This window comes from Aquarana catesbeiana, linkage group LG03 (assembly GCF_042186555.1).
Source record: "Aquarana catesbeiana isolate 2022-GZ linkage group LG03, ASM4218655v1, whole genome shotgun sequence".
NCBI lineage: Eukaryota > Metazoa > Chordata > Amphibia > Anura > Ranidae > Aquarana > Aquarana catesbeiana.
Window position 1 is genome coordinate 473815591 of NC_133326.1, and position 19905 is coordinate 473835495.

The 19905-nt window shown below is 38.2% G+C and overlaps 1 protein-coding gene across 29 annotated transcripts in view; it reads left to right on the forward strand.

Moving 5' to 3' along the window:
* LOC141132494 (protocadherin gamma-C5-like) overlaps window positions 1-19905 on the forward strand; it is a 751191-nt gene that overhangs the window by 484299 nt on the left and 246987 nt on the right. For 2 of the 29 annotated variants that reach the window (XM_073620968.1, XM_073620973.1), the window contains exon 1: window positions 10087-12714. The exons of 25 other annotated variants lie outside the window; for them this stretch is intronic. In XM_073620968.1, coding sequence (XP_073477069.1) covers window positions 10267-12714 — 2448 coding nt within the window. In that variant the 5' untranslated portion in view covers window positions 10087-10266. Of the gene's footprint in view, window positions 1-10086; window positions 12715-17170; window positions 19801-19905 lie in introns of those variants that run through there. 2 more of the 29 variants (XM_073620970.1, XM_073620974.1) reach the window with 1 other exon arrangement.

Below are 19905 nucleotides of genomic sequence, written 5' to 3' on the forward strand. Positions count from 1 at the left end.
GTGAAGTGATATAGAAGTAAAAATATTCAGGTGTAGTCCAGACACATATGAGTGCGACTTCTAATAACGCTCCAAAATACAGAAAGACAAAAATCTTCTAAAAATTAGAAAAGTGCTGGTGCAGTGATAGAAACAAACGTCTATAAATGGTTCATCCAATCCTGTTCCAAAGTGTGATGTGCGGTGACCACGGTGACCATTTCCCCCAGCCTCTCACCTGTAGTAGCGGCCCCCAAATGGGCCGAGTCACGCTTATACCCACAGGTGGGTAGGGATACCAAAACTGGAACGGCTTCCCAAAATAAGACTCCCAATCTAGATGTCAGCTCCCTTGGGAGTGGGATTGGAGCAGGATGGTATGATATTCGCCCTCACTTGGTCGATATTCTCAGATGGACGTAAAAAAGAAAAAAATAGGCTCCATAGTGTAGTATGTTTCAAATAAATTTTAATATAATCGATCTCGTCACTTACATGTAATAAATCAGCGATCAACAGCAGAGTTAAAAGCTTCCAGGTTCGGCCGTACCCTAGGAAGTGATGGCACCTGGCTCCTCCTTCCCTGATGCGTTGCGTCACACCGCGTGACTTTATCAAAGGTTAAGGGAAGAAATGGAGCCCTATAATATTTTCTTGTTTATCACGCTGATATTCTGACTGCATCACATAGTAATTAGCTACTTAGCTACTGTTACGCTTAGTTTGTGTCCTGTGTATTTTTTTTTTTTCAGCTGTTTCATTTAGTTGTTTTTTTATTTACTGAAAAAAAGCTAAAGACATTTCTATCAAGTGTAGGAAACGATTGTACAACTGATGTATACGTATACATATTTGTACTTTACATGCAGTGTACGTTGCAGGTTGAAATTATTTGGGATAACATTAATTTTAACATGTGGGGTTTTTTTTCTTTGCTTTGTGGATTTTGGTTTCTTAAAGTAGTATGAAACTCAAAAGAAAACATTTATTATACTGCAGCTTACTAATTCTTAGGTGTGGTGGCTGTATTTGTTTCCTTTTTTAGGATTCCTTTCCTCTATCGTCATCTGGTGATCCAACCTGTAAGTCTGTTGATTTTCAATAGAAAAGCTCCCTTGCAGTTACATGGGTAAAACAGACAATTTAATACTGGCATGGGGTACTTACAAAGATCAGCTTTTATTTAGTTATGTAAAACCTTTATTCCAAAGTAAAAAAAAAAAACTGTGTGACTGCTTATAAAGTATTAGCTGAAGTTCAGCTTCATTTTTTTAGTGTATTTAAGTAGAGTTATGCCCTGTACACACAGTCGGACATTGATCGGACATTCCGACAACAAAATCCTAGGATATTTTCCGACGGATGTTGACTCAAACTTGTCTTGCATACACACGGTCACACATAGTTGTTGGAAAATCCGATCATTCTGAACGCAGTGACGTAAAACACGTACGTCGGGACTATAAACGGGGGCAGTAGCCAATAGCTTTCATCCCTTTATTTATTCTGAGCATGCGTGGCACTTTGTGCGTCGAATTTGTGTACACGCGATCGGAAATTCCGACAACGGATTTTGTTGTCGGAAAATTTTATAGCCTGCTCTCAAACTTTGTGTGTCGGAAAATCCGATGGAAAATGTTTGATGGAGCCTACACACGGTCGGAATTTCCGACAACAAGGTCCTATCACACATTTTCCGTCGGAAAATCCGACCGTGTGTACGGGGCATAAGAGTGCCAGTATTTCTAACACTCTCCTCCCCCAGGACTAAAAATGCTGCTAAATCTGCCCCCTGTACTCCTTCATCCAGGATTGGTGACTGTATAGTACAAGAGGTATGTTACTGGCCAGATTACCAGGAAAAAAAGCCAAAAACAAAATGAATACAGCTGATACATCTAAGGATTGGTAAACTGCTATATACAGTATTACATTTTTGGGTTTAATGGCGCTTTAATGTTCATTTAGATAACCTAATTGAAAACTGCAACTTTCTAGCTTGTTGATTTATACAGTACACATCACATATGTTCCTGATACAAACTAATCTCTTACCAGTCTAAAGTTTTGTGTTCAGCTAAAGATAAAGTTGTTGATAGGCAACACTATCTTATTTTACTAAAGCACTAAATGAATGCATAAACCCAGTTACATTCTGTAAGGATGTGAAGGAGGGAGGGTAGAAATGGCGCTGTTCTGGGTTGTAGTTTCACTCTTTCACCTCACATGGGACAGCTCATTCTGCTGCTGCAAGCTATTGATCCTAGACAGGAGCTATAAAGGTAAAGCTAAAGGAGATCCTCATATCTCATATCTCATACTGCAAACACGGAAACAATTAGCTGACACAGAAAAAAGTTGTTTGTTTGCTACACATTGGCAGATACTGTGAAAGGGCATTACCCCTACGTGGGGTGAATGATTCCAATGAGTGCATTACCTATAGGGCACCTATAAGTAGCACAGAGCACAGTTTATGAAGAGCACCTGACACTTTATTTTTATTTTTATTCTTATTTTTATTTATTTTTTAATTCTTCTGTTATTGCATCAATATGGCATATGGACTATTTTTGCACATAGCATATATTGTCTTAATTTGTCAATTGATATATGGGAGTATCACCTTAGATACGCATGTAAAGGGCACCAGTCACTTTATGTTTTCATAGGTGTTTAAACACATGCACATATTCATGGTATTACCTTTTGTATTTTGATCACATGAGCCACATTGAGGTTATATATATATATATATATATATATATATATATATATATATATATATATATATATATATATATATATATGAGCATATCAGATTGTTGTACCAGGACACAGGTCATTTGCATATTTGGTTCACACTTTATATATTTTTGCCTTTGTTTACATCTGAGATATATTTTATTTGTAATCTCATTTTGGATTTCTTGCCAGCTTTAGAGGGCTATGTGACACTACACCCCAGAACAGCGCCACTTCTACACTCCCTCCTTCACATACTTACCTTATTCATTCCACCCAGGTGGATGTACTGTATTGGTAGAGGCAGCAGTTCTCCTCCTTCAAAATATTTTTTTCCATAAGCGTGGGACTTACACATTCTGTAAGGAACATTATACTTCTGTAAAGAACTTGAGTGCATTTTGTAATACTGCCTCAGGCCAGTGCTTTATGAATCCTTTTATTAGGAAAAATCATGTAGAAATGATGCTGGATTAACCTGGGGTCATTGCTACCATAATAATATACTCAGCAGTCCCTTCTTACAAATATTAAAAACGTTATACTTAAAAATGTCTTTGAGGCATGAAAAAAATTACATCTTTATTATTGAGTGGAAATCCTGGTTAAAATATCATCTAATTGTTTTAAGTATAAATCCAACAAATATGTCCCAAATTTTGTTTGTAACTTATACATCCCATGTAATTCTGCACCACTCCTACCCCATTGAAATTCATGGCAATGGTACTTACCCTTAATAAATAGGTTATATTGAGCCCTAATCATTTTCTGCCAGAACTAACAATGTATTTATCAATCTGATGGGTAACTAAAAAAAATGGATATTGTCATTTTACTTTCTCATTCACTTCTCCTCCCCTGATCGGGTACAGAAAGATAAGCAGTACATTGCTAGTCATCTCTTGCAAACATCTTGTTGTTAATCTGACAAGTATTGTGCAAAGCAATAGCCCTGATTAGTGGAGATTGTTGTCCTTCGCTCTCCCTATATGAGTTCTGCTGTGCATGGTGTTTTAGGATGGTGTGAATACACCCTCAGGTATATTTGCTATTTGCATAAAAAATAAATATATCAAAATAGAATATCAGTAAACAGGGCTGGCAATTCAAATATGTGTATTTAAATAGTTGGAAATCATGCTAGTGGTTATTATATACTATCAATCGGTGCTGAAAAGCTGCTAACTTAGTATATGATCTCTCATACAAAACAAACAAATGCAAAACAAATTCCAATATGTTTACCTGATAATGGTCCTGTTTGTGATCACACATGTGTACTATTACATACTGAGAGAAATTGTCAAGCTAAATTAATAAAAATATTTAATTTGTCTGTACATGTCTGATTCTTTCAAACAGATGTTATAATAAACGCATAGTTATAATAAAGGTTTTCTTACAGGTTAATATACAGTAAATAGATTTACTTAAATAACAAACCATTTCTAACAGGAGTAATATACAGTAGATAATGAAGCCAAATATTACACATTCAAGCTTTTTAAATAAATCACAAAGGGTATAATTTATTAAGTAATATTAAGCTAAGTAATTGTCTAGCAATACATTTGTTTAATTTTCAAAGTTATGTTACTTTTGCTATCATTTTTTTACTCTCAACAAACCATCAGCATGTATCTTTAAAATAATATAATTTACAAACAAATATTATCCTAAAATGTGCCATAATGTGAACTTCATCCACCAATTCAAAGTAAAGAAATCAGGAAAATATTGTTAAAAATGCAATACAATATTTTCCTAATTTCTTTACTTTGAATTGGTAGACTAAGTTCACATTATGGCCAGAAGAGGGCAGCCTTGGCATATTTAGAATTTTACAGCTAGATCAGTTCTAGCTAAGCCTGCTCTCTCCTCCCCCTGGCTCAGTGATTCACCCTCCCATCTTTCCCTACACACAAAGAAGGGCTGCTGTAAAGAAAAGATAATGCTGTGGATGTTTTTCTGTGGATGGATTATTTTTCCAATGTTAAGAAGAGCATTTTGACATCTAAAGGCATTGTGGATTACACAGGATCTATGCTCAATCAGATATCAAGGACCTATCTTAAGATATGGACATCAGAGACTGCTGTCTGTGTTGGAAATGGCAAGTAGCTTTCTCCCTTCTCCTTTGTAGCTGGGGCTGGGTCTCTGGGCAGCTTCGTTATTCTATTGTGGAGGAGTCTGATCCAGGGACATGGGTAGGAAATGTAGCTCAGGATCTGGGCATAAAACGTGCAGAGATTGCTCAGCGCAGATTACATTTATCATCTGAGAAATACAAAAATTGTTTTACTGTTAATAAGGAAAATGGAGGCTTGATTGTTAATGACAGGATTGATAGAGAGATCCTATGTGGATCCAGTGTGAGCTGTGTGCTGAGTTTAGAGGTAGTTGCTGAAAATCCTTTGGAGATTTTTAGTCTAGACATAGAGATTCAGGATATCAATGATAATTTCCCCACTTTTTTAATTAATGATCATATTATTAAAATTACAGAAGTGTTTACCAATCCTGGTGCTCAGTTTGCCTTAGAAATAGCAAAGGATTTGGATGTAGGTATTAATGGTGTTAGTCAGTACACCTTAAACACAAATCCTTATTTCTCATTATCCTTAAAAAAACGTATAGACGGCACTCTCATCCCTCAGCTGATATTAGAGAAGGTGTTAGATAGGGAGGAGAAACAAGAACACAATCTTATTCTCACTGCTATAGATGGAGGAGAACCGGCTAAGTCAGGATCCTGTCATATCACAATAACAGTGTTAGATATTAATGATAATCCACCAGTTTTTAACCAATCAATTTATAAAATCAAGCTGAAGGAAAATCTCCCTTTAAATACAGTTGTATTGTCATTAAATGCAACAGATCTAGATAAGGGGGCAAATGGAGAAATTCAGTATTATTTTGATAGTCACACTTCTGAATCCTCAAGGCAGTTATTTGATTTGAACCAGCATAGTGGCGAAATCTTTATAAAAGGAAATGTAGATTATGAAGAATTGTATCTTCATGAATTATCAATTGAAGCAGAAGATAAAGGATTACCCAGCCTGATGGGGAATTGTCTGATTCAGGTGGAAATAGAAGACGTCAATGATAATCCCCCAGAAATTTCTTTCACCTCCTTATTAAATGAGATTCCAGAAAATATACAGATAGGAACAACTGTGGGATTAATTAATGTGAGAGATAAAGATTCTGGGAAAAATGGAGAAATACAATTGGATATCTCTCCACAATTACCATTCAAGATTGGAGCAGTTAAAAATCGTTATTCACTGATCACTGATGGGAATCTAGATAGAGAAAAAAAATTCCAATACACTATTGAACTGACAGCTACTGATTTAGGCTCTCCGGCTCTGTCCAGTAGCACGATTGTTAGTCTCAGGGTTTCTGATGTTAATGATAATGCACCAACATTTGCACAATCTACCTATAATGCCTTTATTAAGGAGAACAGTGACCCAGGGACTCTTCTATGTACAGTGTCTGCTACTGATGCAGATGAGGGGGTTAACTCTGATCTGGTTTATTCTATAGCAGAGACCCAGATAGATGGATCCTCTGTATCCTCTTTTGTTTACATTAATTCTAATACTGGTGATATATATGCTCAGCGTTCCTTTGACTATGAGCACATTCAGACTCTACAAATCACCATAAAAGTAGAGGATTCTGGATCTCCAAAGTTATTTTCCACTGTCCCTGTCTTTATATTCATATTGGATACAAATGACAACTCCCCCACCCTGCTGTATCCGGAACACTCTGAGGATCTCATTGTCCAAGAGAGGATCCCAAAATCTACAAGTGCTGGATATCTGGTGACAAAACTGACTGCAGTGGATCTGGACTCTGGTCACAATGCCTGGTTGGCCTTTAATCTCATTGATCCTGCCAGTTTTTCACTATTCCAGGTGTCTAAACATACAGGAGAAGTCAGGACTTTACGAGGATTTCAGGAAGCAGAAAATACAGAACGGCAACTTGTCCTCACTATCAGTGATCATGGGGATCCCCCATTATCTACTACTGTCACTGTATTTGTCAGTATAGCAGATGAGGTTGTAGTAGAAAGACCAAAATCAGGAGATTTCCTCATAAACTCCAAACCACCATCAGATATGACGTTATATTTAATTGTTTCTCTTGTGGCTATCAGTTTGGTTTCCCTTGTGACTTTCATTATATTACTAGTAAAGTGTTTGAGGAAAGAAAGTTATGGTTATAGTAGCACTTGCTGTTATCTGAGTGGGTCTGACACAAAACCATACATGGATCAGTATCAGCCAGCTCTTTTCCTGAACACAGATGGAACCTTAAAATACATGGAGGTCAGGATGGTTCCTCCAGGAGGACAAGGACAATGTTACCAAACGAATGTGCCCCCAGCCCCACAACAGAGGGATTCTGCTTTTCTACAGTCTCTGGATTTTCCTCAGCTACGAGAACTAGTTAAAGACAATGATAGCACATCAGATGCAAACTGCTTAAAGGACACAAGCAAGGTGAGGTATTGCTATTATTATTTAAGATTTAGTTTTTATTTTAGTTCATAGCTTCTAATGCAAAATTGTAGGTAATTATGAATGCTTATTATTTAAGATTTAGTTTAAGATTTAGTTTTTTTTAGTTGATAGCTTCTAATGCAAAATTGTGGGTACTTGTGGGTAATTATCAATGCTGAATGTCAAACTCCAATGAGATTTTGACTTCATTTTAAGTTTCCACTATCCAATAATGGAACAACTCCACTGTGTCTCACAATGCAGTGTGGTCAGCTCCTGATTGATGCATCCCTGCATTGTTGAGGATATGATGTGGGCATATGTTTGCATACAGGATTTGAAAGGTTTAAATACTACATTAAAACTTGCTAATAATACTTAAAATGTTTTTTTTTATCTATTTCCACATGCAGTTAGCTTATAATTCTAAAAGGGTATGTCAACTCTTTAAAATGAATGTCTGCCTGATGCATTTGCCTCATTTTGGTCTGTTAAATGTACCAATGAAAGAGTTTTGTTATATCTGTTTAATACCTGTTGATCTTGCCAAAACTCTCGTGAACTTAACTTCCTGTGTTCTCTGCCTGTGCTGAATGATATCAAATACATTTTTCACAGGTATCTTTGAGGAATACAGAACCACATCCTCTATATCAGGGGTCTCAAACTGGCGGCCCTCCAGCTGTTGCGAATCTTCAAATCCCATAATGCCTCTCCCTGTGGGAGTCATGCTTGTAACTGTCAGCCTTGCAATGCATCATGGGACTTGTAGTTTTGCAACAGCTGGAGGGCCACTAGTTTGAGACCCCTACTCTATATCATGGGGAAGAGGGAAGGGGCGGCATTCTATAGTCTTATCCTGTTTTTGTTGTCCTGATACAGTAGTTTAAGTGAGTGCAGTCATCCTAGGATTTTAAGTGTGTTATTGGCATAATTACTAGGTGAAAAGAAAAAGAAAAAAGCGTGGCAAAAAGAAAAATAATGTAGCCAGCACATCAAATGATGGTGAGATACAATATACAGTATAACATTTTTGGGTCTGGGTTTAGATACACTTTATTTAGTGACAGCTTTGATTTAGAGCAGAAGTAATGTGAAGTAAACATAGTGAGTCTTGCCATAATTTGCAAGTATGCACAGTATACTTGCACATTTTTTACGAGTTTGTCCTCCTCCAATGCTGAATGATCTATGATCTATGCCAGGGGTCGTCAACCAGCGTGCCGTGGCACACTACTGGGCCATGGCCTTTCTGCAGCCATGGGTGCGGGCAGCCGGTATGAGACACCTGGGCGGGCGGGCGGCATTAAAGAGTCGGGTGGCTGGCATAAGAGAGCCGGGTGGGCAGCATGAGACAGCCAAGTGGCCGGCATATGAGAGCCGGGTGGATGGAAGAAGGGAGCAAGCAGAGATGACATCATCTCTCTCCACCCCCCGCATCACCGCTCCTCCGCCCTCACAACCGGTGTTCTGTCAGCCTTAATGTCGGAGGTGTAGCAGGGAAAAGAGAGATGACATAATCTCTCACCGCCCGCCCCACATCATCGCTCTCCTGCCTTCATTCTGAACCCACCACAGCACAGAGGCCTGCCTCTGTGCTAAATGGACCAGTGCTTCCACCAATACAGTGGTGGCAGGCAACGTGGCAGGTGACATTCTGCATCTGGTGACAGGCAACATGGCAAGTGACGTGGGAAGTGACAATCCGCATCTGGTGACAGGCAATGTGGCAGGTCAAGCATAGTGCTGTGATGATTGAAGTGCTAACACCAGCCATTGCCTGCAAAATATCGTTTATCCCATGTGCGCCCCCACCCCCCCGGTCCTTGGCACAATTTTCTTCTATGCAACCGGTCCCCGGTGCCAAAAAGGTTGTGGACCGCTGATCTATGCTGTTAGTCACTGCTTTATTCCCCCATCACTATTATCTTGCTCGTTTGCTGCTTATTTTCCCATCACCCTCTTCGGCCCACTTGACAGCATCCTGGACATGCTTACAGGAGTTACATAATACCTGGCTCCATTCTTGGCCGGACATAGCTGAAGTGTACACTACAGTACATGCCGCATGTGCTGTACATTGTTCACAGAAAGTAAAAACTTGCTAGAAGCAGGAAGCAGCAGGCTTTTAAGGGCAGGATCATACTTGTGTACATAAATAAAAACTCAAGAACATTCACCAGCTTTTAGGTGCATTTTCTGTGCATTTACCTGCATTTTTATGCCCTTTTTTTTTTTTACATATTGTGTTTTCAAAACGCTGTCACTGTACAGGCCAATCTGTTGTTTGTGATCACATTGAGGGAAATTGTCAAGCTAAATTATATAAAAAATTTAAAATCTACTGTACATATCTGATTCATTCAAACAGATGTTATAATAAACGCATAGATATAATAAATGTTTTCTTACAGGTTAATATACAGTAACACAATTTACTTAAAAAACTAACCACTATACACATTATTTATAACAGGAGTAATATAGATAACGAAGCCCAATATTACACATTCAAGGTATTCAAATAAATCACAAAGTGTAAAAATTAACCTCTAGCTGAGTAAATGTCTAGCAATACATTTGTTTACTTTTCAAAGTAATGTTTTTTTTGCTATCATTGTTTTACTCTAAACAAATCATCAGCATGTATCTTATAAATAAATAAGCATAATAATAATAAAATTGCAATAGGATATTTCCTTGATTTCTTTACTTTGAATTGGTGGATGAAGTTCACATTATGGCCAGAAGAGGGCAGCCTTGGCATATTTAGAATTTTACAGCTAGATCAGTTCTAGCTAAGCCTGCTCTCTCCTCCCCCTGGCTCAGTGATTCACCCTCCCATCTTCCCCACACACAAAGAAGAGCTGCTGTACAGAAAAGATAATGCTGTGGATGTTTTTCTATGGATGGATTATTTTTTCAATGTTAAGAACAGCATTTTGACAGCTAAAGACATTGTGGATTACACAGGATCTATGCTCAATCAAATATCAAGGACCTATCTTAAGATATGGACATCAGAGACTGCTGTCTGTGTTGGAAATGGCAAGTAGCTTTCTCTCTTCTCCTTTGTAGCTGGGGCTGGGTCTCTGGGCAGCTTCGTTATTCTATTGTGGAGGAGTCTGATCCAGGGACATGGGTAGGAAATGTAGCTCAGGATCTGGGTATAAAACGTGCAGAGATTGCTCAGCGCAGATTACATTTATCATCTGAGAAATACCAAAAATATTTTACTGTAAATAAGGAAAATGGAGGCTTAATTGTTAATGACAGGATTGATAGAGAGATCCTGTGTGGATCCAGTGTAAGCTGTGTGTTACATTTAGAGGTGGTTGCTGAAAATCCTTTGGAGATTTTTAGTACAGACATAGAGATTCAGGATATCAATGATAATGTCCCCACTTTCCAAAATAATGATCATAATATTAAAATTACAGAACTGCTGACAAGTCCTGGTATTCAGTTTGCTTTAGAAATAGCAAAAGATTTGGATGTAGGTATTAATGGTGTTAGTCAGTACACATTAAACACAAATCCTTACTTTTCTTTATCCCTAAAAAAACGTATGGATGGCACTCTCATCCCTCAGCTGATATTAGAGAAGGTGTTAGATAGGGAGGAGAAACAAGAACACAATCTTATTCTCACTGCTATAGATGGTGGAGAACCAGCTAGATCGGGATCCTGTCATATCACAATAACAGTGTTAGATATTAATGATAATCCACCAGTTTTTAACCAATCAATTTATAAAATCAAGCTGAAGGAAAATCTCCCTTTAAATACAGTTGTATTGTCATTAAATGCAACAGATCTGGATGAGGGGGCAAATGGAGAAATTCAGTATTATTTTGATAGTCACACTTCTGAATCCTCAAGGCAGTTATTTGATTTGAACCAGCATAGTGGAGAAATCTTTATCAAAGGAAATATTGATTTTGAAGAGTTGTATTTTCATGAATTATCAATTAAAGCAGAAGATAAAGGATTACCCAGCCTAATAGGGAATTGTCTGGTTCAGGTGGAAATAGAAGATGTCAATGATAATTCCCCAGAAATTTCTTTCACCTCCTTGATAAATGAGATTCCAGAAAATATACAGATAGGAACAACTGTGGGATTAATCAATGTGAGAGATAAAGATTCTGGGAAAAATGGAGAAATACAATTGGATATCTCTCCACAATTACCATTCAAGATCAGAACAGTTAAAAATCGTTATTCATTGATCACTGATGGGAATCTGGATAGAGAAAAAAACTCCCAATATACTATTGAACTGACAGCTACTGATTTAGGCTCTCCACCTCTGTCCAATAACACGATTGTTATTCTCAGGGTTTCTGATGTTAATGATAATGCACCAACATTTACACAATCTACCTATAATGCCTTCATTAAGGAGAACAGTGACCCAGGGACTTTTCTATGTACAGTCGTGGCTACTGATGCAGATGAGGGGGTTAACTCTGATCTGGTGTACTCTATAGCAGAGACCCAGATAGATGGATCTTCTGTATCCTCTTTTGTTTACATTAGTTCTAATACTGGTGATATATATGCTCAGCGTTCCTTTGACTATGAGCACATTCAGACTCTACAAATCACCATAAAAGTAGAGGATTCTGGATCTCCAAAGTTATTTTCCACTGTCCCTGTCTTTATATTCATATTGGATACAAATGACAACTCCCCCACCCTGCTGTATCCGGAACACTCTGAGGATCTCATTGTCCAAGAGAGGATCCCAAAATCTACAAGTGCTGGATATCTGGTGACAAAACTGACTGCAGTGGATCTGGACTCTGGTCACAATGCCTGGTTGGCCTTTAACCTCATTGATCCTGCCGGTTCTTCACTATTCCAGGTGTCTAAACATACAGGAGAGGTCAGGACTATACAAGGATTTCAGGAAGCAGAAAATACAGAACAGCAACTAGTCATCTCTATCAGTGATCATGGGGATCCCCCATTATCTACCACTGTCACTGTATTTGTCAGTATAGCAGATGAGGTTGTAGTAGAAAGACCAAAATCAGGAAATTTCCTCATAAACTCCAAACCACCATCAGATATGACGTTATATTTAATTGTTTCTCTTGTGGCTATCAGTTTGGTTTCCCTTGTGACTTTCATCATATTACTGGTGAAATGTCTGAGGAAAGAAAGTTATGGTTATAGTAGCACTTGCTGTTATCTGAGTGGGTCTGACACCAAATCATACATGGATCAGTATCAGCCGGCTCTTTTCCTGAACACAGATGGAACCTTAAAATACATGGAGGTCAGGATGGTTCCTCCAGGAGGACAAGGACAATGTTACCAAACGAATGTGCCCCCAGCCCCACAACAGAGGGATTCTGCTTTTCTACAGTCTCTGGATTTTCCTCAGCTACGGGAACTAGTTAAAGACAATGATAGCACATCGGACACAAGCTGCCTAAAGGACCCAAGCAAGGTGAGGTATTGCTATTATTATTTAAGATTTAATTACATTTTTTTTTTTTATTTGATAGCTTCTAATGCAAAATTGTGGGTACTTGTGGGTAATTATCAATGCTGAATGTCAAAATCCAATGAGATTTTGACTTAATTTTAAGTTTCCACTATCCAATAATGGAACAACTCCACTGTGTCTCACAATGCAGTGTGGTCAGCTCCTGATTGATGCATCCCTGCATTGTTGAGGATGTGATGTTGGCATGTGTTTGCATACAGGATTTGAAAGGTTTATAATCATGTTAATACTACATTAACCGCTTCCCGACCACCTCACGCAGATATACTGCGGCAGAAGGGCACGTACGGGCAGATTAATGTACCTGTACGTTGCCCTTTAAGAGGCGGCTCGCCGGGAGCTCCAAGACCGTGATCGGGATACCCGCGATCATCTCACAGTGAGGAAGAATGGGGAGATGCTAATGTAAACAAGAATTTCCCTGTTCTGCCTAGTGACACTGTCACTGATCTCTGCTCCCTGTGATCGGGAGCGCTGATCAGTGACGTGTCATACACAGCCCCCCCCCCAGTTAGAAACACTTCCTAGGATACACTTAACTCCTACTACGCCACCTACTGGTCAACCCCTTCACTGCCAGTGACATTTTTACAGTAATCAATGGAATTTTTTATTTTTGATCGCTGTATTAATGCCAGTGGTCCCAAAAATGTGTCAAAATTGTCTGATTCGTCCGCCATAATGTCGCAGTCACAATAAAAATCACTGATCGCCGCCATTACTAGTAAAAAAAAAATTATTAATAAAAATGCCATAAAACTATCCCTATGTTGTAGACGCTATAACTTTTGCGCAAACAACCAATAAACACTTATTGTGATTTTTTTATACCAAAAATATGTAGAAGAATACGTATCGGTCTAAACTGAGGAAAAAAAATGTTTTTATATATATTTTTGGGGGATATTTGTTATAGCAAAAAGTAAAAAAATAATGCGTTTTTTTCAAAATTGTCGCTCTTTTTTTGTTTAAAGCGCAAAAAATAAAAACTGCAGAGGTGATCAAATACCACCAAAAGAAAGCTCTATTTGTGGGTAAAAAAGGACGTCAAGTTTGTTTGAGAGCACGTCGCACGACCGTGCAATTGTCAGTTAAAGCGACGCTGTGCCGAATCGCAAAAAGTGCTCTGGTCTTTGGCCAGCAAAATGGTCCGGGGCTTCAGTGGTTAAAACTTGCTAGCAGTACCTAAAAATATTACTTGCTTCCATCTGTTTTCCACATGTGGTTAGCTTATAATTTTGAAAAGGTATGTAAACGCTTTAAAATGACTGTCTGAATAATGCATTTGCCCTTTTGGTCTGTTAAACGTACCAATGAAAGAGTTGTGTTATATCTGTTAAATACCTGTTGATCTTGCCAGAAATCTTGTGAGCTTAACTTCCTGTGTTCTCTGCCTGTGCTGAATGTTATCATTTGCATTTTTCACAGCTATCTTTGAGGAATGCAGAACCACATCCTCTATGTTATGGGGGAGAGATGAGGGTGGCATCCTGTAGTCTTACCCTGTTTTTGTTGTCCTGATACATTAGTTTGAGTGAGTGCAGTTATCCTAGGACTGTAAGTGTGTTATTGGCAGAATTATTAGATGAAAAGAAAAAGAAAAAAAGCGTGACAAAAGAAAAATAATGTAGTGAGCACATCAAAGGATGGTGAGCTGCAACATTTTTGGTTTTGAGTATAGATACGGTTTAATTAGTGGCAGCTTTGATTTATAGAAGAAGTAATGTGAAGTAAACTGAGTGAGTCCTGCCATAATTTTCAAGTATGCACGGTATTCTTGCACATTATTTACGTGTTTGCCCTCCTCCAACACTGAATGATCGATGATCTATCCTGTCAGTTGCTGCTTTGTTCCCCCACCACTATTATCTTGCTCGTTTGCTGCTTCTTTTCCCATCATCCTCTTCAGCCCATTCGGCAGCCACCTGGGCATACTCACAGGAGTTACATCATACCTGGGACCATTCTTGGTAGGACGTAGCTAGCGTATACACTACAGTACATGCCACATGTGTTGTACATTGTTCACAGAAAGTAAAAACCCGCTAGAAGCAGAAAGAAGCTGATTTTCAAGGAGAGAATCACACATGTGTACATAAGTAAGAACTCAAGAACATTCACCTGCTTTTAGGTGCAATTTATGTACATTTACATGCATTTTTATGCACTTTTTTTTTTCTTACATATTATGCTTTCAAGACGCTGTCACTGTTCAGGCCAATCATCTGCCAGCCATCCGTTTTTATTGCTTTTTCCTTCCTGTTGCAATGATTTACTGTGCATTTTGCTGGGTTCATTTGAATTTTTGTGCGTAGCAATGTGGAAAAATGTAGACACATTGTGAACTGGCTCTAAATAGCAAATTCAGTAGTCACAATAGTGACACAAGTGACACTTGGAGCCGTTTGGAGCCGTTCGGAACCGCTCAGAAAAACACTCAGAAATACTCGGAAAAACTCGGAAACACTCTGTTCCCAAGTGTCTCTGAGCCTCTCCGAGTGCATCCAAGCGGCTCCGAGTGCTCTCTGAGTGTTTACGAATGTCCCCCCCATCTCTGGCCACATGCAGTACTGCATACACCAGCAGTGCCACTGGAACAGATTATCTGAGTTTCCATTACTTCCTATGGGGAAATTTGCTTTGATATACGAGTGCTTTGGATTACAAGCATTCTTCTGGAACAAATTATGCTCGTAATCCAAGGTACAACTGTATTAACTAAAGGGAACTACTGTACTTGTACTTGTATCCAGATAGAGATAACTCCGCGTATGATTTGTACTCTATATGCAGTTAATGTTCCAAGTAAAACACAATGTATGCAGTGAAACATTCACTTTAACATGACACTTTTATTTTTCTGTGTGAATTTGGTTTCTTACAGTATATGTTTGTAACCAGGCAACCTACCCTAAAACAGGACTTGTGTAGCTTTTTGATTTTATGTATGTCATGGTAAAAGGTTTTCTACTTTTTTTTTTAGTGCACAAAAGTTAGTAGAACTCTAATGTACATGTATGTGACAATTACGAACGGATGAAAAATATGTTTACAAATTAGCGTAAATGCATTTTTTTCAATGCACCATTGGTGCACACATTATTTACAACATTGAATAGGTAACAAAGATTGAGGTTAGACACTCAATATATAAGAATACACAACGTTTGTTTTTTTCTTTTTCATTTCTAGCGTAACAATTGATAAGCAGTGAGTTGGCAGACCCTGAGGTTTTGTTGTTTTTTTTTTAACTAATATTTTACCATATTTTACTGTGGGCGGCACAGTGGTGTAGTGGGTAGCACTCTCGCCTAGCAGTAAGAAGGGTCGCTGGTTCGAACCACGACACTACCTGCCTGGAGTTTGCATGTTCTCCCTGTGTCTGCGTGGGTTTCCTCCGGGTACTCCGGTTTCCTCCCACACTCCAAAGACATGCTGGTAGGTTAATTGGATCCTGTCTAAATTGGCCCTAGTATGGATCAATGTGAGTTAGGGACCTTAGATTGTAAGCTCCTTGAGGGTAGGGACTGATGTGAATGTATAATTTATATGTAAAGCGCTGCGTAAATTGACGGCGCTATATAAGTACCTAAAATAAATAAAATACCAACACATCCACATATCTCACATATATCAACATATCAAATTGTAGCTTTTAGACAAACCTCAAAGAAAAAATAAGTTAAAATTGAAAGATAAAATATGATTAACCGTCTTTTGCTGCAATATTCACCTTTAGTCCAGAAATTTTCTTTGCAATCATTTTTTTGCCACTTATGTCCTCAGTCTGATGGTCAGCCTCATCCTATTTCCTATGAGCCATCCCAGCCTGTAAAGCAGCACAGTGATAAGCCCATTTCCCTGTCACTCTGCTTTTACTTCCCATAAGTATGCTTATTGCCAGTTTATGAACTAATTTCTGCCGTTTCCTCTCCTGCTGTACAGTTACAGCAAAAAGCTGATGTCATGTAAAATTCACTGCTTGTATTAAAAAAAAAAGTAAGTAATAATGTATTAATGATTGTAGAGCTGCATTCATTCATGCCTTTTATATTTGCCTGTAGTTCAGTTTTAAGCTATTAAAAATAGTTTTGATGTATTTTAAAAACACTACTTTTATAGCACTGGGTATAACCTGACAGTTGTGATACACTACATACATAATACATAACTTTCGGAATATCATGCATTCATCAAAACAAAGTATATAATACATGTTTTATGTATTACAGCATCTAAAGCAAATAGTGTCAAAAAAGGAATTGCCATTTCTTCACATTACATTGGTGGGTGAGGTTTACATTTTTGGCCAGAAGAGGGCAGAATTAGCACATCTAGTAGCACAGCTAGATCTATTTAGGCTACCTCTGCACTCTCCTCCCCCTGGCTCAGTGATTCACCCTCCCATATTTCCTTACACACAAAGAAGGGCTGCTGTACAGAAAATACAATGTCGTGGATATGTTTTTCTCTGGATGGATTCTTTTCTCAATGTTAAGAAGAGAATTTGACAGCTACGGGCATTGTGGATTACACAGGATCTATGTTCAATACAATATTAAGGAAACCCTGTAAGATATGGACATCAGAGATTGCTGTCTGTGTTGGAAATGGCAAGTAGCTTTCTCCCTTCTCCTTTGTAGCTGGGGCTGGGTCTCTGGGCAGCTTCGTTATTCTATTGTGGAGGAGTCTGATCCAGGGACATGGGTAGGAAATGTAGCTCAGGATCTGGGCATAAAACGTGCAGAGATTGCTCAGCGCAGATTAAATTTATCATCTGAGAAATACCAAAAATGTTTTACTGTAAATAAGGAAAATGGAGGCTTGACTATTAATGACAGGATTGATAGAGAGATCCTGTGTGGATCCATTGTGAGCTGTGTGCTGCGTTTAGAGGTGGTTGCTGAAAATCCTTTGGAGCATTTCATTATAAACATAGAGATTCAGGATATTAATGATAATGCTCCCATATTCTTAACCAATGTGTATCTTATTGAAATTACAGAAATATTCACAAGTGCTGGTACTCAGTTTGCCTTAGAAATTGCAAAAGATCTAGATGTTGGTATTAATGGTGTTAGTCAGTATATATTAAACACAAATCCTTATTTCTCATTGTCTGTAAAGAATCGTTTAGATGGCACTCTCATCCCTCAGCTGATATTAGAGAAGGTGTTAGATAGGGAGGAGAAACAAGAACACAATCTTATTCTCACTGCTATAGATGGTGGAGAACCAGCTAGATCAGGAACATGTCATATTACAATAAAAGTGTTAGATATTAACGATAATCCACCAATTTTTAATCAATCAGTTTATAAGATTAAACTGAAGGAAAATTTCCCTTTAAATACTATTGTGCTATCATTAAATGCAACAGATCTGGATGAGGGGGCAAATGGAGAAATTCAGTATTATTTTGATAGTCACACTTCTGACTCCTCAAGACAGTTATTTGATTTAAGCAAGCATAGTGGAGAAATCTTTACCAAAGGATATATGGATTATGAAGAGTTACATTTCCATGAATTATCAATAAAAGCAGAAGATAAAGGATTACCCAGACTGATAGGAAATTGTCTGGTTCAGGTAGAAATTGAAGATGTCAATGACAATGCCCCAGAAATGTCCTTTTCTTCTTTGATGAATGAAATTCCAGAAAATATTCCACTAGGAACAACTGTAGGAATAATTAATGTGGAAGACAGGGATTCAGGAAAAAATGGTGAAATACAATTGGATATGTCACCAAATTTACCTTTTAGGATCAGCACAGTTAAAAACCATTATACACTCGTCACTGATGGGAATCTGGATAGAGAAAAAATAGCCCAATACACTATTGAGCTGACAGCTTCTGATTTAGGGTCTCCAGCACTGTCTGCTAAGATGACTGTCATTCTCAGGGCTTCTGATGTTAATGATAATGCTCCAACATTTACACAATCTACCTATAATGCCTTCATTAAGGAAAACAGTGACCCAGGGACTCTTCTATGTACAGTGTCTGCTACTGATGCAGATGAGGGGGTTAACTCTGATCTGGTGTACTCTACAGTTGAGACCCAGATAGATGGATCATCTTTATCTTCTTTTGTTTACATTAATTCTAATACTGGTGATATATATGCTCAGCGTTCCTTTGACTATGAATACATTCAGACTCTACAGATCACCATAAAAGTAGAGGATTCTGGATCTCCAAAGTTATTTTCCACTGTCCCTGTCTTTATATTCATATTGGATACAAATGACAACTCCCCCACCTTGCTGTATCCGGAACACTCTGAGGATCTCATTGTCCAACAGAGAATACCAAAATCTACAAGTGCTGGATATCTGGTGACGAAACTGACTGCAGTAGATCTGGATTCTGGTCACAATGCCTGGTTGGCCTTTAATCTCATTGACCCTGGTAGTTCTTCTCTATTTCAGGTGTCTAAACATACAGGTGAGGTCAGGACTGCACGGGGATTTCAGGAAGCAGAAAATACAGAGCAACAACTTATCATCTCTATCAGTGATCATGGGGATCCTCCATTATCTACTAATATTACTGTACTTGTCAGTATAGCAGATGATGTTGTAGTACAAAGACCCAAATCTGGGGATTTTCTCACAAACTCCAAACCACCATCAGATATGACTTTATATTTAATTGTTTCTCTTGTGGCTATCAGCATAGTTTCCCTTGTCACATTCATTATACTACTGGTGAAATGTCTGAGAAAGGAAAGTTATGGTTATAGTAGCAGTTGTTGTTATCTCAGTGGATCTGACACTAAGTCATACATGGATCAGTATCAGCCGGCTCTTTTCCTGAACACAGATGGAACCCTAAAGTATATGGAGGTCAGGATGGTTCCTCCAGGAGTACAGGCACAGTGTTACCAAACTAATGTGCCCCCAGCCCCACAACAGCGGGATTCAGCTTTTCTGCAGTCTCTGGATTTTCCCCAGCTACGGGAACTAGTTAAAGACAATGATAGCACATCGGACACAAGCTGTTTAAATGATCCAAGCAAGGTCAGTTATATTTTAAACCTATTTTATCTTCCTTGTATTCATTTAATATGTAAAAATAATAATTTGGAATAAAACATGCTGATTTCTGCTCTGAAACTACTTGCT